The sequence below is a fragment of the Lonchura striata genome, chromosome 4 (assembly GCF_050655825.1).
Source record: "Lonchura striata isolate lonStrDom1 chromosome 4, ASM5065582v1, whole genome shotgun sequence".
In the NCBI taxonomy this organism is placed as follows: Eukaryota; Metazoa; Chordata; class Aves; order Passeriformes; family Estrildidae; genus Lonchura; species Lonchura striata.
This window is the reverse complement of record NC_140706.1, coordinates 62539841-62561837: the sequence shown is the minus strand read 5'-3', so window position 1 is coordinate 62561837 and position 21997 is coordinate 62539841. Positions and strand designations below refer to the sequence as shown.

The 21997-nt window shown below is 39.1% G+C and overlaps 1 protein-coding gene across 9 annotated transcripts in view; it reads left to right on the top strand.

Moving 5' to 3' along the window:
- The window catches only part of WDFY3 (WD repeat and FYVE domain containing 3), a 152295-nt gene that overhangs the window by 31083 nt on the left and 99215 nt on the right, over positions 1 to 21997 (top strand). For 7 of the 9 annotated variants that reach the window (XM_077783020.2, XM_021541464.4, XM_021541461.4 and 4 more), the window contains exons 2-3: positions 1075 to 1169; positions 19133 to 19343. In XM_077783020.2, the coding sequence (XP_077639146.2) occupies positions 19164 to 19343 (180 nt within the window). In that variant the 5' untranslated portion in view covers positions 1075 to 1169; positions 19133 to 19163. The remainder of the gene's footprint in view (positions 1 to 1074; positions 1170 to 19132; positions 19344 to 21997) is intronic. The other 2 variants (XM_077783021.2, XM_021541458.4) reach the window with 1 other exon arrangement.

The window sequence follows — 21997 nt, the reverse complement described above, 5'->3', positions numbered from 1 at the left end:
GGCTTCGTGGACGATGGAGTTAAGAGAGAAATTCTCCTTTAGTTTTTAATGCTGAACACTTGAACTAGCCAGCAAGTTACTTAAGATTTTAGAGCATAGAACAACATAGTAACAAAATTTTATCTTGTTTAAGCCTCTGCCACATCATTGTGAGCAAGATTTCCATGTTAGTACCATCTCTCTTACAAAGCCTTTCAAAGGTACCTGATGCCGTACTGCTTTTTTTACCCAAGTTGATTTTCCCCCAACAAAATATTGTCTGCTCTTTTAATGTACAAAATATTTAAACAATAAATGATATAAATTGTATTATAAAGTTTTTCCAGGTGCTTTAGGTATGCCTGTATTGGGTAGTCCTCCAGAGTGTAGGAACACTGTACTAATAATACCAAATGGGACTGGCTGGGAATCAGAGGTAAAATAATCAGAGGTCTGTGAACTCGTGGCCAATAACCAAGGTGCAGCATTTCACCTAGTTATTTGCCAGGTCCTACAGTTGCCACTCCTGGGTTTACTGCCTCTACCATCTGTCTGGGTTAGCTAGAGAACCTTGTGCTGAAGTGAGCTCAGACTTGGTGCCCCTTGTTGGCTTGTGTGTGTCTGCTTGCAAGTTCTAAGATGAATATTTTATAACTCTGAAAATAAGAGGCAGACAAACTAGGGGAGAGGCCAGGGAAAACTGTGTGTTCAGTATCTTCAGAGTTGCTCAGCTGGGTTAGTATCAATGTAGCTTAGTTCTTATTCCTCTGCTGTAATGATGAGAAGTCACTTGGTTCCTCAGAGGGATGCTCTTGGTGATCACTGGCTGTCAGTGCATTAATTACTGGGCTTGTGCTTTGTATTAACTCTTTAAGCACTTCATGTGCTCTCAGTGAGTGTCATTTAATCAGAGAAATACTGCTGTGTTGTCAGTTTCTAGTTTGCTACTGTTCCTTTTTCCAGAGCTATTTAAAAGATTCCTTAGTTTGTGAAAGTCCAGTTGTCATAGGAATGACTCCTCTTTCATTTCAGAAGAGCAGATCTCTGTGACTTCATTGTCACATTTATATTCTAACCTTTTTCTCTTTTACCTAGTGAGAGAGCAGCTTTGGTGTTGAAGAGAAACCTCTGAAAGGAATGGGCCCTGTTCTCTTGAAGCTGTTTGCCCTGATCCCAGGAATGCTGTAGAGGTTAGTGATGTGAATGTTGAAGAGCTTTTATGGAAATTGCCTTTTGATTTGTAATTGACACACCCTTCAATAAATTCTGTGTGAAGCAGTTCATTTGCCTGTCACAGAAGGGGAGTTAATTCAGGCACTGTCAGAATACAGTCAGCTTAAAATTGCTCTACCCAAACAAAATTTAGGATTCTGTTTATTTGTGGGAATGCTGTGGAAATACATTGCTGGGTGGTCACAGAAAGTTGTGTGGGTGTAATGCATGCTCAGAGACAAGCTGCATTAAAATTGGAGATTTTCATCAACAGGTTAAAAAAAAGGGTAAAAGTGATCATAATACATGAGTGTGTAGTGCCTGATTCTTCTTTGAATTTCTCAAGTCTCTCATTTTTACTTTGAGAGAAGAATACTACTGATCTTCAGTAGAGTTAACAGGCTAGGAAGGGTCCATTCTTTTCAACACAGAGGTAGTGTTATCTCTTCTTCTGCCTCAAGTGACTTGTATTTCAGTGTAATATCCTAGTGTACTTGGTTTTGTACAAACTGTATAGACTGCTTGCTGTGAATGTTTTTCCCCAGAGCTCTAATCCTCCTACAAATATTAAGCATACAAGAGGCTTCGTTTTGCAGCTAGAACTTTCAGTCTAGTTTACTTCCATGTTTTTTTGGAAAGTTACCAAGAATTAAGTAGATATATCACCTAGTGGATTACTTTTTAACTGGTGAAGTAAAAAAAAAGCTTGTGGAGCTGTTAAATTCAGTAAGGCTTGGTTTTGTTGATGAACCACAAATGTAGCAAGTAAAATTAGATGGAGTAGTGGGAAGGGGAGAGGGAAGAGGTAGGCTTGAAGTGTAGTCCTGAAGCAAAGAGGTGAATTTCTATAGGAGCAGTTGAGTTAAAATCTATTAAATGTGTCTGCTTTACTGTAAAGGATTCTAATCTTTGTTAGCTTACTTTACAAGGATAGGTGTGTGTGTGTGTGGTGTGACTACTGAAGAGTAATGTCCAAGCTTTGCTAGGATACCCTTTGACATACAAACCCTTTTGGAGCAAAAAGAAAAAAAACAGCCTAGTGGCAAAAAGGCTGCAGCATGTCACAGACACTGAAAGTGAAAAGGTGACCCAGTGGGGAAAGACAAGGAAATGTTACTTGTCTTTCTCTGTGGCATCCCTCTTCGAGGCATGAAGAGCTTAACAACTGCAAGTGCTGCCACTTCTTACCAAGAGCTTTAGTCATTGATGTATTCTTGCCATCTTTATCTTTTTTCATATAAAACTGAGAGTTGTAAATTGTTCAAGGGTGAGGTATCACTTCTAATTCAACAAAAGCATACAAGAAGACAGAAACCCCAAAGCACATCCTTCCATGTGAAATCCTGCACTTCAGCATCAATGCTTTCATTCTAGTTCTGTGTTGCTGCTTTTGTTTTCAATGTTTCATTCATTAACAAAAACCACAAACCTGTCCACAAGGGCGTCTGACAGAAATACACCTTTTTTTTTTACTTCAATATGAAATACCTAGCTCCCTTCAACCTATTGTGTTTAGATTTTTTTGAGACATATATACCACTTTATGGAGAATAAAAGAAGATGAAAAATTCATCTCCACTCGTGGTAGTCTACCTCTTGACTTAGTAAAAGCATTTGATTTCAAGCGACCTGTTGAATGCAGACTATTTTGTGACTCTGTGTAGATTGTCTTGTTAGAATCCCGATCTGCTATTCAGATACTTTCGTAGTAAATATTTCCTTGGCACTTAATGCATCCTGTTCTTCCAGTTCTGAGGACATGCAAGAACTGGCAGAACTTAACTTGGTTTTTGGGTTGTGGTTATATTCCTTTTAGACCCAAGCCTGCTATATTTGATTAGGTTGAGCTCTCCATGGGGCCACATTGAGTTTCTCTTCAGCTGTAGAATGACTTACCTGCAGCTACATGGATAATAGTAAAAATTGTGATGCAGTTTATGAGCACCTAGGAGATAATGAGTAAAGGGAAGACAGCTAAACAACATAAATTTTGCCAGGGAGAAAATTGTGTCAAACTGTTTAGTTTACATCCTTGACAGATGAATTAGATTAGTGCATAAGGGAGGCGAGGAATAGAAGTGATACAAATAGAAGTGTATAAGGTTCTGAAGGATGTTCTGTTGAGTGTAATATGTGCAGTGTTTTGGTTTTTTTTAATGGGACCTCTGTTAAATTACTATATTGCAGGAGCAAAATTTATTAAAAATGGTTCTGTGGAGCACTTAATAGGGATTCGAGATCACTTGGAAAAGCATTTGAAGTAGGCTTCAATACTATACTAGCTTGTCATGGCTGGATTTGTCAATGACACTCAAGATTTAGATTTTAGTACATGGAGTAGAGTTTACTTACGAGCTGTGCAGGTGAAGTCAGTTTGGGAGTAGACAGAATGGGCAGCCCAGAGTGTTGATATGAAGCTGTTTGTCACTGGGGTAAGCAAAGTGTTTATGTTGGCTTGGCATAACTCACCCTGTTGTTATATTTGTTATACCAAAGGAACTCAGTCAGAATGTATAACCTAATTATGCTGCATTTACTGTATTGGATGGCCTCTTCCAGCACTCACAGCACAGCTTATGGTAATTTTTTATCCATTAGAAAACTGCAGCACTGAAACCTAGAACTTGAAAGGAGGTGTTTGTTTATTTGTAGCAGTTTCTTTATTCTGCCACAGGGAAAAAAATGTATGAGTAGGGAGGAGTGACCATATTTTTTAAGAGCTTTTGTAGAATAAGATATGAAATATGGAAATAACTGTCGTGTTGGGATGGTGTCAGAGAAGTCTGTCATACTACTTTGTTTTAAATTCCCTGTGATAGAAAGGCGTGTTTGTGTGCCATGCTGTTGTATACACAATGCTCTTCTCATAGTTGTCAGGTTATCGTGAAAGATTCATTTCATGGCTCCCTTAGAGGTAAACACTAATATTTCACACTGGGTCAGTAATTTTTGTTAGCAATAGATTAATGCCTGAAACTTCCTTGTCTGACATATTCCCATCTGTGATGCCATAGTTTCTTATGGATGGGAAGCATAGTGAGGCAAAAAAAACCCCCAAAAAAACTCTGTTTAGGTGATCTCTGTGGAGGATGCTGTCCTTTATTTCTATGATCCCTGCTGCTGTTTTCCTGACTTCTTGGTGTATGGCTTTTTCCTTGATATCTAGCAAATGTTTTGCTAGCAAAACTACAAATTAAGAAGGTACACCTTAGCAGCAGAGAGTGGTGCATCAGTGGTGTAATTGGAATTACAAGAATGCTGTGAAAGTTTCATGCCGCATCTTCTTCCCAAAGGGAGGGGGAATATTAGAAGAGCCACTGCTGATAAGTGATAGTGTGTTAAAGGCAAGCCTTAGGCAGTCCCTTGGAAAGACTTTTAAGTCCCATAAATTGAAACAAACTGGAGGCATGGTAAGCCTAGTTTTAGAGTTTTCTCTTGTTTGATTTTAATTTCAAGAAGCTGCCTGGGAGAAATCTCAAAGGCATGTTTCTGTAGACGCAAGAATAACTGTTTAACTTTAATAAAAAGTGCTGGGAGATGAAGCTGATGTGCAGCAATTTTTGTAAGTGAGGAAATAGTGCAGAAGTGGGCTACCACCTGCCAATGTTGCAGTGAGAGTATATTAGAAGTACTGTTCACTCTTTGTTGTTGCTAAAAGGTCACCTTAGGAGAAGACAGAGAAGTAAAATCAAACTAAAGATAGAAAGGTAGGATAAAATTGTGAAGGAATATATGGATGTATAAGAGAAGCCTTTGCTTTGATACTATTGTTGCAATTAAATCTTAGTATTGAGCATTTATTTACCTAATTATTTCATGTGCCTTTGCCAGCATATTGCTTGGTTTCACTCTGTGTATTGCACTGTGTCTTTAAAATAAATAAATAAAAAGAGTAGTTTTCTTCATTCTGTACACTGCTACTGTCAAAGCTTAAAAGGAACACAAAACCAGAGAAAAGGGGTAACAACTGAAAAAGTCTTGTTTTCTCTCTTATTGGGAGCAAGTTCTGTTCCCAGGTTCTTTGCATTCAGAAACAGCCAAGCACAGTGCAGGTCCTCTAAGTAGGGTGATAACACTTTCACAGATGAACTGCAGAAGAAAGGATTTGCATTAAATAACTACTCAGTGATTTCTGTACCTGTAAATGACATTACAGTGCATTTGATAGACAATTACTGTCTCTTTTTTTGTTCTCTTCTTGATGTTTTTTCCTCCAGCAAGGAAGTCTGTTTCCTTAGTGTGAGTATTGCGTGTATGCGTAGGTGAATCCAAGGGAAAAATGTGAATAAACTCCATGTCAGTAGTTGTGCTTTTACTAAGTGGATGCTCAAGCTCTCTTCTGAGATAAATTTAGTTGGAAAGCAGTATCCACTGTAGTTATTTGAGTATCATTCTGGGAGAATTCTTTTCAGAGAACTGCAGCTTCAATCATAGTTTGTTTTCTGTACCCTTGGTTATTACTAGGGAAAGGGGCAAGTGTATTGGTGAGACATAACATACAAGTTTGGATAACATAATGGATTTCCTTGGAAAATACTACCATTTCTGAATAGTTTTTGTTACTGAAACAAAACACCTGGCAGTTCCAGATTGTGTGGTGCTGTGCATGAAAGTAGCATTGCAAGCTAGAATACTAAACAGTCTTAAAAAACCCACAACAAACCAAGAAAGCCCTGAAAAGCAGAAGAGTTAGTCAAGAAAAATCCACATTGCATCTGATCCAGATTCTAATAAGGAGTGCCTCATGTCCTTGGTTATTTTTGTCCCAGAGTAATTAGTTCTATTGTAACCAAAAATGAAATGTATTTACTTTCCTGTGTGATAAGAAAAGTAGGAAAATGTCATCTTGCAAATTAATTTGTAAGCCATGATACATCATTCTCCTTTGCAGTGATTGTACTGCTGGCCAGATGTCGATTCGCTTGAGCACACTATTTTTCATCTTGATCCGGTGCTTTTGTGCGTTGGATTTATTCTTCTTTGTGAGGCAGCTGTATCGGTGGCTGGGGCCTGTGCATTGCAAGGAGGAGGGATCCCTTCCCTTGGAGTCCCAGCCTGTCAGGAGGGAGCAGCTGCTCCTTGCTTACTATCCCTCCCGCCTGGCCACTGGTACAGTCCGCGCCGGGGCTGGTGGCACAAAGCTCGGCAGAGCCGCCTGACTGCCACAGGGATGTTTACTGACCAAGGGCTGGCAGCATCTTGGAGGCACGGGAGTTTGTCTCCTGTCTCTAGTGTCTTACAAGGGGATGACTTGAAAACTAAGATGCTGGCACTGAACTTGAAGAATTCAAGGTAGGATGAGACCTAAATGAATCTACTCTTATTTCTTTGCGTAATACCTTTCCCCCACAGACTAAAATTTAATTCCATGACTAGCACATGTGCAGTTGTACCTCTTGTCAGAGTTGTTGTTATAGGAGAAGTTGAACCAAAGCTGTGAGTGATCAGAGATTTTGTCAAAATCTAGTGATTTTTTTGAAAAAAATGAGTAATGTACCAGTGCATAATTTTCTGTGTTTGGGATGTTTGCTCTAGAGAAATAAGTTAAAAGCAGGTAGTAGACATTTATCATCCCAGCTAAGGAAGAAAATAATGATTTTAGTTTGTCACTAAAACAAAATAGTTTTAGTAGTTTTGGGTAGTTTTCAAAATACAGCTAATACTAGCCTTGAGCGCAGTAGTTGTGCTGTGAAGCAAGCTTGTTATCGAGTTATGTTCTAAGAAACCAAACAAGTTGGAGAAAATAATATTTAGGTAGTCCTTTCCCTGTCTGTTGAGTGCTATAGGTTTCATTTTTTTCCTTTTGAATAAGAGAAACTCACTTTTGGGGGGTTTTCTAGCTGTCCTATTGAATCTTGTAATACATTGCAAACTGGTGTAGGGAAATAATTTATTCACTATGAAATACAGTTTTTATTTAGGCACTATTGCCAAGCAGGGCTAGAACATGAGTAATGAAGAGGAAAACAAAAATAGTTTTGAAAGTAGTTATGGTAAATAGTAAATATACCAACTTCTTTATTGGCAATCAGAAATGAGCAAATTAAGCATGGGTATTCTAAAATGTTGCAGCTTTTTCCCTTTATGAGAGATACCAGATTTAATATACAATATCTACACCCACTTCGATAATTTAATGTGTCCATTGAAAAAAAAAATCATTGGAGAACTGAAAGAATCTATTCATTTGAGTAATTAATATTGCTTTTAAAGTCTGCAGTTTCAGTCTGCTTTGTAGGTTTGTGTTTTTTCTTAAGTGTTTGTTTAGTGGGGTGTTTTGCTTTTCTTTCCCCTCTTTTTTTCCTGTGTAATCCTTTGTCTGACACATTCCCTGCTGGGGATATAAACCTTGTAGCTCTGATGGGCTACTTTAAAGCCAAACAACTCAGTCCTGCCTTGGATATGTCTCAGGCTTTCTCTGCAAGACAGTGTTCTTGGGGCAGCAGTCCTTGTGTTACTGAGGAGCTAGAGCTGTTTTCTGTAAGGAAAGGTTCACAATCGGCTCTTTTGTCTTTGCTTCATGTCAGGGTCCTGAGAAGTGTTTCTGTGTGCAGTCTGGTGGAGCTGGTTCCAAAACCACCCTGGGATGCCAGGAGGTAATCTAGCTCTACCTGCAATCCTCAGGTGTTTGAAGACTGAAGATGAGACTGAGAGGGATTGAATTGCTTTTATCTGCAATTTGTGACTGTCATCCCCAGAGGATCTTCTGCCACCCAACAGAGAGGGGTCAGGGGAAGGAGGAGGAGGAGAAGAGAGGGAAGGTGAGGAGAAAAGACAGTACTTTTCTCCCATTATTACAATACGTGCTTAGTTACACGAAGCATAGGAATCTATACTTTTTTTCCCACTGGTGGTGTCTCTTATGAGGAGCAGCTGAGAGAAGTGGGACTGTTTAACTTGGAGAAAAAGAGGCTTGAAGAGGACCTTATTGCTCTCTGCAGCTACATGAAAGGAAGTGTTGGTGAGGTGGGTGTCAGTCTTCTGACCCAAGTAACAGGATGAGAAGAAATCTCAGAAACATTAGGGTTGGAAAGGACCTCTGGAGATCATCCAGTCCAGCCCCAATGCCAAGGCAGGGTCACATGGAGCAGGTGATGCAGGAGTATGTCCAGGTGGATTTGGAATGTCATCAGAGAAACAGACTCCACAACCTCTGTGGGCAACCTGTTCCAAGCTCTACCACCCTCAGTATGAAGAAATTCTTCCTCCATGTTGAGGTGGAACTTCCTGTGTTTATGGTCCACATCCTGTCACTGAGCAGTGCCAGAGAATCTGGTACCATTCTCTGGGCACCCATATTTGTGATATTTATGGGCGTTGATGAGATCCCCTTCAATCTTATCTTCTCCAGACTAAACAGGTCCAGCTTCCACACATGAGAGGTAATCCAGATCCCTCATCATCCAGATCCTCTGTGCCCTCTCCAGTAGCTCCTTGTCTTTCTTGTCCTAAAGAGCCCAGAATCGGACACAGCACTCCAGATGTGGCCTCACTAGGGCTGAGTAGAGGGTCAGGATCATGTCCCCCAATCAGCCAGGTCCACCCCAGGATCCCCTTGGCTCCAGCCATCAAATGTCCAGTTGTGCCATGGAAGGCTTTGATTGGATATTAAGAAAAAGTTCTTCACAGAAGGAATTATCAAGCATTGAAGGAGGCTGACCAGAGAAGAGGCTGCTTCAGTCATCATCCCTGGAGGTATTTAAAAGATGTGCAGATGAGGTAGATGAGAACATGGTTTAGTGGTGGGTTAGAGGTTAGACTTGATGATCTTAAGGGTCTTTTCCAGCCTAAGTGGTCTTTTAGTTCTGTACTGTATGGTATGCAAAACTTGATTCCAGTGGAGCTCAGTGGATGCCTTTGGACTATCCTAATTTCAGGCAGTAGATAACCTGTATGCAAGTATTTCTGCTTCTTTTCCATTAATCTCTGGACTGAATTGCTAATTATGAAGTCTTGGGCTGTTGTATTTTGTTTTGCGCTTAGAAATACTATGAACATGCAGCTTAAAACATTGGGGTTGTTCACCCTTTTTTACTTCCTATTGCTTCAAAAATAAACAATCATTTGTTCCCAGCCTTTAATGCTGATTTAAATGCAGATATGCTGCTGTTTTTGTTACATTCTTTCTGCCTCAATGGTAGCAGAGAGAGGAATTTTCTTACATCAGGCAAACGTGCTGGTAGGATCATTTTGTTGTTTTGCTTATCTGTGTTATTAGAAACAAGGGTGGCTCCATGGAGACAAATTTTACAGGTAATGGGCTTCTACTTACTGCTCCTTCATATACAAGATTCCTAAAGTCAGAATAGATGTTTTCTTTTTGGTGTATAAATGGCTGGTTTACATGGCTGCAGAAAGTTTTTGCTTTAGATTTTGCTGTTGAGAAGAAAACCCACTACCGCCTGCATCATAAATGGGGGCCATGCTCCTGTTAAAAAAAATTGGTGGCTTTTTTAGCTAAATGTGAGAACCATGCTTAGGATCACTATTGTCATAACTGAACATGTCCTGTTTGGGGCTACTTTGCTTCCTGCATGGTCTTACTGTGAGGATGTATGGGCTCTCTCCTGTTGCAGTTTTGCTGGTTTCCTTCCCCATCTTCCCCACCACACCCTCCCACTCCCGATTACTTGGAAAATTGAATAGACCGAAGAGTTCTTCCCCATTCTTGATGGTGGCTCATTGTTTCACTATTGGTTCAAATGCAATAAATTTCCTAGGAAGGCTTTTTTGTTTTGCTTGTTTACTGTGAATGCAAGAGCCACTCTCCAGAGCAGTGTTATTATTCCTATGCATTTGTTGATGTCTTCATTCCAACAAGTGTGTGGCTTGTCTCCTCAGATCCCAGATTATTTTGCATTTTTGTTTGTTTTTCTGTGTGTGTCCCCTCCCCTCATCCTCTTAACCCTTTTTTGTTTTCTAGGGGCTTCTTAGCAGAATTTTCTCTCCTGAATTGTATTGTTTAGTCACTGTCATGCAGTTCAGGACTTCAAGCTAAAATTTCACTTCTGCTGTATTCCCAATGGGCTCTAACTAGTATCTTGTTTGTCCAATTAATGCAAATCAGTTTATTTAGGCCTTCTGAAAACAAAATAAAAACAAAACAAGAAAACCAATATTCAAAGATCAAGGTATTTTACCATGGAAAATGTAAATAATTCAATTAGAAATTGCTATCCAAGATACTGAGGAAACAAATAGTGTGTTCTGTTTTAGAGTTTTTTAACCAGTTGTTATGTATCTTTGTGGTATTCTGCATATTTTTTCTGATGCTGCATAGGTTAGTTAGTTCATAAGCTTCTGATAAAATGTTCTGATTGATTCCTCCATTTCAGATGATTTTGCTGAGGTGCAAATGTTTCTGACATGTTTCCACTCTGTCAGTATATGTTCAAAACGACAATGATGTTTCAGTATTTACTTTTCCTCGATATGCTTTTCAGCTCCAGGTGTTTATAGCAGTATTGACGTTTCCAGAATAATATGAGTTTGCTTATCTACTGTCTTGTCAACCAGCAGGCATTAATGGGGGTCATTCCCACCTCAAATGTCCAGTTACAAAGCTCCAGATTAACATTAATCTGAAAAATTATAGGTTCCAAAAGAAATCTGCTGGGTTTTTAATGTATTCATACTGGTTACCCTGAAGAACAGAATTTCTATTCCCTCAGTCCAAAACCTGTTAAGTTACTAGGCATCATTTTTATAAAAATAAGTGTTTCAAAAATACATGTTGGTGAGCAATGTCTCTATTTTTGTCATGTTTTGTGTCTGCTCCAGCCAAGTTGGACTTTGCTTCTGCCTGTCAGGATTTTTGTGTTTCACATATTTTTATCTCTTTGGTTAGCATATTTTTCTGGTAAAAAATGTCCTTTGCATTCCTTGAGTAGAGGAGGAGTTGTATGTCCAGAGCCAGTTCAGACTTTGTGGCACTCAGAACTGGATTGCCGGCTTTGAGACCACACTGGAGCAAGTCAAGAGGAGTGGAAAAAATGTCTCAATGTTATGATTGCACAAGCAGGGGCAAATGGTTTCTTGGAGCCTGGATGTCTATGAATGAACCACCTGAAGGTGCTAATGCAGGTTGTCTCCTTTCTAACATAATACCTGCATAGAGCCCTGTACTTCAGTCTTCACTGTAACTGATGATTAGGGGTAATGAAACATGGCAAGATTGATTTTCTGGAATGACCATTCCTCATCTCATAAAGCAGAAAGGTTTCTTTTACACATAAAGAGTTGTTTGATCCTTAATCCTGCAATAGCAATATATTTCTGCCTTGCATGAATTATTAAAAACCTTTTTTTGGTGTAAATATTGGGGTTTTTTTGCAACCTAAGCAGATACCATGGAGCAAGTTTGAGGTACGGAGTTTTCCACTTTCTTTGATGGCTAGCAAACCTAAATTGGTTTTTAGAGATCAGATCTGTGTTTATATGAAGATGAGGTGGTTTAAGACTTTGCATTGAAATCAGAGATGAAGGTCTGTAGAACTCAGTAGTCAGATACGATATTTCAGGTAGCCTTAGGGTTGGTTGGATGGTATTTCTTGGTCTTGTGAAGAGATGAAGTACCATCTGTTACAGATACCTCAAAGATGAGGTTTTCTGCTTCTCCTAGCTGGATACAATATTATGTTCCATTTGGCTTCTGAAAAATGAAAATTACTCATTCAGTTCCCTTGACATTTTTAAAAAGCTGCTTTTAAACAAGTGGTGGATTTAGCTATTCAAATGTTTACAATAGCAGATTTACCTTTTGGTTTTCAGGATTGTGTGTGATAGTTCGAGACAAAATAAGAATTCATTTTTCATTTTAGTTGAAAAAGATGTAAAGTGTGGAAAGGCAGACACCTTAAATCAATGTGTCTCCAGTCTAAATAGCTTGTATTTGAGCTTTCTGGCAGTTAACTTTTTCAGCATTTTCAATTCTTTAACTTGGTTATCAGTTTATTACTGAGCTGAGAAAATGGAAGTCCTTAAGTCTTGTTAAAGGCTTCCTTAAAGAAAAACAGTACTGAGAATTGGGTTCATGGTGATGACAGATCATAATGAGTGCTAAATAAAGATGTAGGAAGTGGAATTATCATCATCCAGCCAAAAATCACATTCTAGATGCAGTGTGGACAGATTTGTTCCTTGTAGGAAAAGGTGTCACACATTTGCTTCCTTATGCACTGTCTCATCTTTACTCTCTGTAAAAGTAACTTGTAGTTCCCTTCTGTTTCATCAAGGTGTGAGTTTTGTACACCATCCCCAGATGTCTGTGGGCAGTGATTGCAATCACATCCTTTGCCTCCACATGTGAATGGGTAGTCCTTCATGCCAGGTCACTCTTGTTCTGTGCTATTGCTCTGAACAATGGTGTTGAAGCAGGCTCTTTGGTCCCAAGGGCAGTCTGGATTGTGAGACTGCACTCGAGATATCAAAGTTGTCTGTGCTTTTCTTGCACAGAGATAGCAACGAAGAAAAGTTATACAACCTCAGCTGCAGTTTGGTGAAGTACTACACACTATTTTCAGCTGGGGTAGGATTTAATACTTTGGTTTACAGGCTTTATTTTTTGGAGATGGCAGAAGAAGTGTTTGTAGCCTGGAAATATTTTGTTATAGTAGTGCAAGAGTGCAAGTAATTCTGGGAAATGTGGTTATTAAAGCACTAGAAAAGGCAGTGACAGAGTTATCTTCTAGATAAAAGCTTTACATGATATGTCAAAAAAAGTAGGCTATTTGCAGAAGTCAAAAGCAGTACTTTATTTTCTTATTTGAACAAAATTAAGTGTAAAAAGTTGATATAACTAAAGGTAATTTTCATTTAAGTTATACTAAGTAAGAATATGTGCGTTATTAGTCTTTAGCAAGACAGGTCTTGTTCATCTCTGCAGCATAGGTCAAAAGTATCACTGTTATTTAATAGTAGTCATTTTACACTGAATATAAAAGATTAACCTTCAGGAGGGTACAAACCACAGGAAATCTACTCTATCAGCACTTGCTATTATGTGTCATTATCATGAATAATTTGTGGGAAATTGAAGAAGACTGATAATCCATGTTTTATCTTTATCTTTCTGAATAAACAGTTAATAAAGTTCTTCATATTTGTTGAAGTACTAGGTGTTTCTGTTTTTGCAGAAATTTCAAGGCATTAAAGTCAGATTGAGCATAAGAATAGCATTTCTAATATTGCAAATATCAGAGAAATTTTATCTTTAGCTGTCATCTGACCGGAGTTCAGAGAAAAACATGTCCTGAGTAAAGATAGCAAGGCTTTTTTGTATGTTTGTTTCTTAGAGGTGTTAAAGCAAAAGATAGCTGCATTGAATTCTCAGGTTTGGATACTATCCTGTGGACTGAGACACCTCTGTAAGCAGTTCTTCAGCCTGTAGAAACAGACCAGTATTAGCTCTTCTGTTCATCTAAAAATGTCAGAATTGTTTTCAGGTGGTAACATAAGGCTGCTCAAGATAAATTTTGAACTTTTCAGTGCAAAGGAGGAAAAAAGCCAAATCATACACACAAAAGTCATGACTTTGAAATAATAGTGTGACCTTGCATATCCTTGCCTGTGCACCTTCCTTAACTTCCTTAATGATACTTAGCAATACTTAAAAGGTGGAGTGGGAGTTGGTGGTGTTTTCGTGCTGGGAAGATTTCTTAATGAAATAGTTCTGTTTTAGCCAGATGACTGGATGTTTAACAAGAGGAAATCATAGTATGGGAATAGGCACTTTTATTACTGGGGCAGAAATGAGATTTACTTCAGGCTCTCTCTTACCAGGCAACATTCCCCAAATGCACGTGTGCCAGTTCAGTCTGTCCGGGAGAGCTCATGGCATCCTTTTCAGCAACACAGCTTGCTTGTGCATGATTTTATTTGTGCGTGAGTAGTTGCTTTGTGTTTGGTGGCAGGACTGGTGAAGGGAATGGGACTGGGAGGAAGTAGTTGCATTCCTCACTTCCCCCCCTACTGATGGTTTTGTCTGCAAAGAGAATTTTTAATTCCTGCTCAGTTCTAAGCAAAATGGATGTGTATCTAGCCAGTAACAGCTCTTTATTGTTTCCTTTGAAGGCCAGACAATGACCTTTTGAATAGTGCATATTGATGATCATCTTCAGAATGTTAGTACCCACTACATGGGTAGGGAACCTGAAATTCAGGAAAGAAGCAACAGACCTAGTGGGGAGGGAATTAGCAGGTATGGAATTTACTGATCCTGATGGATTTCTGTGATTGAGTATAGCAAGAAGACTTCAATTTCATTTACCTGTGATAGTTGGGGTGGAGGTGTATACTAGTGTCCCATTATAATCTGCAAAGAAAGAAGCCGATTCCTGTTTCACTGTTAAGCTGCTAATGTAATAACAATGTAGTGCCTGGAGAAACAGGCACTTGTGGCTGTAATTACTAAGCAGTTAATTACCTAGCTGCTTATTTAAATAACATCCTTTTGGAACTAGATGCAGAGCTTGTTCTTACAATAGCTGTTGTGAAGATGAGTGTGTCTCATGCAGATCCTGTCTACTTTTTTTTCTTCACAAATATTTTGGTAGCTGTAGTAGTATTACCCATAGATTATCATACCCTAACTCATGTTAGTGATAATGTGTGTGTGTGTGTGTGTGTGTTGTGTTTTTCTTGTAGTGTCTGTGTATGAGCTTTGTAAGTTGTTGGTATTTTCTGTAATGTAATTTAAGATCATTTTTCCAACAGCTTCCACTAACAGTAGAAAACACTTTAAAATATTTTGAAGGGTATAAATTAGCTCTTACACTAACTAGTGTGAAACTTCTGGAGAATCTCAAGGGTTCATCTTGTGGGATTCCCATGTAAATTTAACAGAAAAGTGAAGGACCTTGGTGAATGTCTTTATATCAGAGCTGTTCAAATGAGTCAGCCTTGCTTATGTTAATGGGGAAATATGCAGACATATGACAGCCTGTGGAAAAAAATAAAGGGCAGTTTTTAAAGTGAGGATGCTTTTGCTGTGCTTTCACTGCTTGATTCATTTCTCCTCACATGGAGATTCTTCTGCTTCTACTGCTAAGAGAAAACTGTAATGTTTATTATAAGAGCAGTGGTTTTATTGTGCATGTTTGTAATCTACTCATCAAGTGTCTTATTTTAGTCTTGGTCCATACAGAACATGATGCTCTGCAACTGCCATTAACTCATATTTTTAGCTCTAGTAGCAGAAGTTGGGTGCAATAGGCTGAAATGCTTCAGCCCTCCTGATAAACTACGTGCCTGTCGCAGTGGGGCTGTATCACAGAACTTCCATTTGCCTAGTTTGCTCTTTCAGAATAACTTCTAACTTCTTTCTGAGTTTAAAACGATGGAATGTCCAACTCACAGGTTCCCTACGAAGAGTGTGCCTGCTCAGACCTGCTAGGGGGAGAAACTCATCAGGGCTGTGTAGTAAAGAATGTGGGGCAGCTGTGGGATGTGTGTGGCAGAAGAGGGAATGCGAGGCAGGGAAGAGACTCCTGTGCTGAGAACAGGTTTCTGTCCTTGCCACTTCCACAAAACTCTTCCTGAGTTTTTTGGAGCTGCCATCTAATTGCATCTGGGTGCACTGGGTGTTTAGCTCTGAGATCACAAGCTGAGAGGGGAAGGACATCAGCTGGTCTCTAAGGGACACAACGCAAGAAAGCAGAAAGATTCAAGATTGCAAGATTGAAGGATTAGCTGCTCACCAAAGCATGTTCAAATAGATACCATATTACTAAACATCATCAATTTTAGCATAAGGGAGGATGTGTGTTCATTTTGTGGGTATTGAGGCTGTGTCAGTGCCTGTGCTGTGGGGCATATCTGTTAAAGGAAATTGGTTTATTAGTTGTGATGCATTCTGATCCCTGAGGAAATGCACTACTGGGTGTGCAGAGCAGCCTTTCAGTCCAGGTTGTAGGAACCAAGGTGTACCAGCATACTCAGAGGGGCAAAGTAACAAAATACCAACCAGCTGCTCATGAAGCATCTGCTGAGAGAGGCGGGAGGCTGTTTGGGGACTATAGGAAGTGAGTATGCAATTTAAGACTACTGCATGTGCAGAGCCAGCCCAAATTCAAGGTCTACCATCATTTACAAGACCAGCATTCCCTAACTTTTGAGTTTGCTTGTCTTAATTACTGTGCAGGGTGCTTGATTGTCATATGCTGTAAACAAGCGGTTGTGAGCAGGTGAAGTGGCTGTTACTGAAAATACTGGAATCTTTTAATTTTTGACATTAAGGGTCTGCCAGGTCTTAATGCTGAATTCAAGTCACATGTGGTGGTTGCAGCTGACTGAGGATTATTCAGATGCTTTCATTTAGAATAGGAACTCCCTTTTTTCTAGATACTTTTTGTTTATAGTGAAAGGTTTAGGTGTACTGCTTACTCTTCTGCAGGCCCAATTCTAAACAAGGAAAAGATCAGTCAAAATATTTGTACAAGACAAAGTAGCAATATAGCACTGTTCTTTCATTGTTCACTTTCACATATCTAAGATTTGGTCCTAATGCTGGAGGTCCCAGAGCCAACAGCTCTCTTTCCTTAGATAATCTATGCTGTGATAATCAGAGAAAACATCACTGGATTTGGGCAGGCAAAAATAAATCACAGAAATTCTTTCAGCTTTTATGTACAATATATTTCAGATGACATTGCCTGGAGCCCATGCTAGCATTTTTTCTAGTAAGAGAGAAACACAGTAGGAGGCAACTCTGGAATAATTCTGGAAGTAGTATCTACTTTGGAATTTGGTTACTTCTGGAGAGGAAAAAAAAAAAAGTAGTTAATTGGTATTAATTGGTATTACATCCTCTCCTCCCCTCCCCTCATTTATGTTGAATACCTGCTTGTAGTGGGGAATAGACAGGAGGGACCATGACTGTGTTGAGGAAGTGAGGACTATTGTAATTGTTCTCTGCATTTGTCATCCCTTGGGTTTAACTCCCCTGGTGGAGGTAAATAGATCACAGCTGCAAAACGCCATTCCAGTAGGCTATTTTACACTAGGAAAATAGTGTGTAACATTTATTTTAGACTTCTCTGACTGTACAAAACTTATCTGATCTATAATTAGAAGTGTGTGGTTGAACCACAGTGTAAATTTCTGTATTAGGTGTGTGCTTAGGTTGAATAAAGCAATAGAATTTAAAAGAAAAATTTGCCACACAAGCAGAAGTCCACAGCAGTCCTGGATCTGATGACAGTATGAATTTTGGGTGGGTATATAAGTTCTCAATCTTTTGTGAATCATAAAAAGAAATTTAAAATATTGTCTTTAAAAGATTTTGTTGAAAAGAAGATGCAGACTTTTTTCCTGCTGCTTCATCAGTGAAGGTTTGGGTCTTTGAGGTCAGATGTAGTGTTCTATTAGTCTACCTGCTACAGCAAGAGAAGTATCCTTAAACTGAAGAGTTTTGGAAAAGCTATGGGTTTCTGGAGGAAGCTGTGTTTTATTTTTAGCTGTGTGATTAATGCTGATTCGAAGTCTTACCCATGTTATTTTTTAGGAATTATATACTAAAAGACAACACTCAGTTCTATCTAATTTTTCCTCAATTGTGAAAAGCCAGTGCACATTTCCAGCATGGACTTGGAGTTGCTGGCTTCTAACTCAGCTTAGCTTTTTTGATGACTTCTCATTTAATGAATTATTTTTTACATGGTACTAAAATATTCGTTAGCTTTAGTTCCTAATGTTTTACTATATGTTAGTAAAATACTTTATGGAAACATTTTATGAACATGTTCCAGAAAGGTATCTCTTTATTGGGTTATAGAGAGAATATTTTTATTTTATTAATGCTTCTTATTGGTAGTTAATTGCCTTCACTTTTACAATCATAGCTCCAGTTTGTTATTGGTGTTATTTTCCTGGCTTTAGCATCCAGCTACAGTCTTTCATCACAACTTAATCTTTGGGTTGGAGTTCTTCAGTAATGTCTACTTTCCTTTCATTACTCTAATTATAGCACCTTTGAAATCTTCACTTTTCTTTTTATTAATTGACCCTTTGTGGTAACCTCTCTTTTTGATAATTTAAATAACAAGTTCTTTAAGTTTCTTGCTGCAAGGCATTTTCTACTCTTGAATAATTTTTACAGCTGTTACTGACCTTTGGTTTTTCAGCTGCATTTAAGCAGTGAGATGTAGGCAATGCAATTCTGTGGAGTATGGAGTGAACCACCATTTTTGGTGGTTTTTACTTTATATATGGAGCAGAAACTGTTTTCCATGTATTCCCTTTGCTCCTTCCCTAATGTGAACATGGTTGTGAGGTTAGTCCATTTTGCTGCAGTGTCTGATTGATTACATCTGTTTAGGGATTTATCTGTTCTGACCCTCGCACATCTCATGCAAGGTCCTGCCTGATACACTTCAATTGCACAGCTGGAAGACTTGGTCCATGTTTTGAAGACTGAGGTGTTATTCTGCAGAGCCAGTAACTGAGGGCTGAGATGAACAATAGCTCCAGTGGATAGCTTTGTCTCCTTCCCACAGGAAAGTTGGGAAAAAAATCTATGCTTGTCTCTTTATGATAAAGCCGATGTCTGAGAGAGTTGGAATGTCTTGTGTGATTAGATTTTAAAGTACTGTTTTTATTCTAGAATTAATTTGAGAATATTTTGCATTATGTAGGTAACACTGTTGTAAATGCTGTGGGATGTGCACCAAAGGATCATAAAACTCATCCGATAAAAAGTACCAAAGCATTTGGCAATGTTCAAAGCCTGGCCAGCCATGCTTTCTGCTGGAGAATATCAGATGTTTGCTCTTTCAAGTTCTTGGCTTTAAATTCTCCTAATCAATGCCTGGCATGTAAAATTAGCTAATGCTCTTAACTCCAGTGTGGTACTTATTGTGAGAGAGGGTGCTATGTATTTGAAGGCTTTGGTGGAGTAATGCCTCAGTTTCTTGTACTCAGCAAGTTCCTTTTCCTTTCTGAACAGGATACAAGGGAGCTTCCAAAAGTCAGCCAAGATGAATATGGTGAAGAGGATCATGGGCCGGCCCCGGCAGGAAGACTGCAGCCCCCAGGACAACGCGCTGGGCCTGATGCATCTGCGGCGCCTCTTCACAGAGCTTTGTCATCCTCCACGGCACATGACCCAGAAAGAGCAGGAAGAAAAGCTTTACATGATGTTACCTGTGTTCAACAGGGTGAGCCGGGCAATTTGCAAGAACTGTTTTCTTTATTTGGATTGTTTGCTCATATTTTGTATTCCCAAGACGTTTTGGTTCTAGCATAACAGGTTTTCTCCCATTGGCATCCTTTCAATTTTCCCCTTCTCCTCACACAGTTTTGTGTTAGGGGATAAACTTACCTTTGGAGATTTCCTTTTCTTATCACTTTTTCTCAAGAGCAATCCACAGATGCATGTAGACTGACAGCTTTTGTGCAGTTCACTGCAGCTCACTGCTATTACAGTCATCTAATTTCCAACCTAAACTTTGTGAGCAAGTTTATACCCACTTTTTTGTGTGACAGTACTCTCCTTGAGTCTAAATAGCTCTTCTCTCTTCTTTGCATTTATTGTACTGATGCATATCTAGAGATAGTAATCATAATATGTCCTGTCAACTTGGTTTTTTCTAGGCTACATGAGCTGAACAATTTTAATTTCTCATATGATATATTCTCATAGGCCTTTTTATATGTATTGAGCCTGAATCTCCCTTCATGGATAAGGGAGATTTTGAACAAGCAATGTGTAGGGCATGTATAATAGCCACTTTTACTGTAGCATTCATATTTCACTACTCCCTTGTACTTAGGCAGAGATTTTGTTTTGAGGCAGAACTATGGCAACTGTTGCTGGAATTAATAGGAACTAAATCCTCCTGATGTTTTATGTCAGTCAGTTACCCCGCCAGGTTATTGTGAATAATAATTTTGACAGTAGTTTTAGGGTTGTGAAAGACCAGTAGGTACACATCTAGCTTTCTGTTTTTTTCCCCACTGTATGCTCTTACTCTTTACTTCTTGAGTGATAAATTTGTGCTTGTATATGCTACCTCACAGAACTGGTATAATCCAAAAACTAAAAAGATGTTTTGTTGAAAGTATGTCTTGTGAAGGTGTTAGACACTGAGCTGCTTGCTTGCTTGTGCTGGTTTTGCTGGGATAGAGTTAATTTTCTTTTGTAGCTAATGTGGGCTGTGTTTTGGATTTATGCTGGAAATAATGCTAGCAATATGGGGATGTTTCAGTTACTGCTGAGCAGTGCTTACTCAGAGGCAAGGCCTTTCTGCCTGCTCACCCCACTCTACCAGTGAAGAGGCTGGGAGTGCAAATGGAACTGGGAGGAGACCCCCAGCTGACCCAGTGGCTATCCCCCACATACGATGTCAGGCTCAGCATATAAAACAGGGGCAAGAAGGAGAGGGAAGTGGAGGGGATGTTCAAAGTGATTTGTCTTCCCAGGTCAGTGTTAATCATGATGGTGCCCTGCTGTCTTGGAGAAGGCTGGGCACACTTGCATGTGGAAAGCAGTTAATGAATTCCTTGTTTTCCTTTGCTTGCTTGCATGGCTTTTGCTTTCCCTATGAAACTGTCTTTATCTCAACTCATTAGTTTTCTACCTTTCAACTTGCTGTTTCTCTGCCCTGTTCTACCTGAGAGCAATGAGCTGGTGTGTCCTTGGCTTCCAGTAGAGGTTAAACTACAACAATGCTGTGTAGAAAAATTAATCCTAGTCAAGACATAGTATTACTAGGATTTTCAGTCTACTAGGTAGTGTGCTTTAGTGGATGGATCACTTGAATGCCATTCTGTTGCCATAGGTCTTATTTTTGCTGTAACCTGTTGTGTGAGTTTGGGAGAAGGAAGCTCAGTTCCTATGCCTTCTCTTTAATTTATCTTCTTAGATTATATGCCTTTTAGTTATGGGGTTTCTTGATTTGTTTTTACAAATTAGCACAGTAGAATCTTAACCTTCCTGGGCTCAAGGCAAGATTATTTTGTTGCAGTTATGCTTAGAAATCTCTCTCTGGTCGTTACATGACGCTAATTCTTCTGGAAAACAGAATGCCCCCATTTGAGCTTCTTCAGCACTTAACTCTCATGTGCAGGTGGAGAAGAATTTTTTCTTAGCCTTTGTGTTAACAACTGGCAGAAGCATTACATCTGTAGAAATTACGCTGGTGATACTGTTTTTAAGTAGAACTAGTGTAGCAATGCATGTATAGCAGTCTAAGGAAGGACGTCAATTATATTTCTGAGCTGAAAAAAACCAGCTAAGTTTTAATTTCTCCATTGTTCTGCATTTTTTCTTTTCTTTTTTTTTTCTTAATACTCATCCCCCCCACCCTTTATACCACTGGCTTTGTCCTAATTCTCAGCTCCTCCTCTGCACTCTGCTGAAGCACAGTTGAAGTTACTTCATGTCTTTGCACCACTTGTTCTAACTGTCCTTCATTCAGCTCATGTGCTAAAGCATTCTGAAAACCAAATCAGTAGCCCCAAGTTTTCTTTTTACTTTGTGAAAATCAGCTCTTGTATAAGTAATCTCAGGTACCATTTATATTCTTGAACAGATTGATGGATTCTGTGATTTCTATTTGTATGAATGCATCTTAGCTACTCTTTTCCTCAGTTTTCCCCTTTTTTGTAGTAGCTTTTTCTTCCCCAGGTTTCCCATGTCTCTTTTCTATTCTTTGCAGAATCCATCTAGTTTTGTCTATGGGCTCTTTTCTCTGAATCCTAGAGACTCTGTTGTACCCTTCCTTACTGAAGTGAACTTGGTGCTGAAGGCACATTTTTATGTGTTTGGCAGATGTTTTGTTTTTCAGTCCTACTTCTGGCTATTTTATTC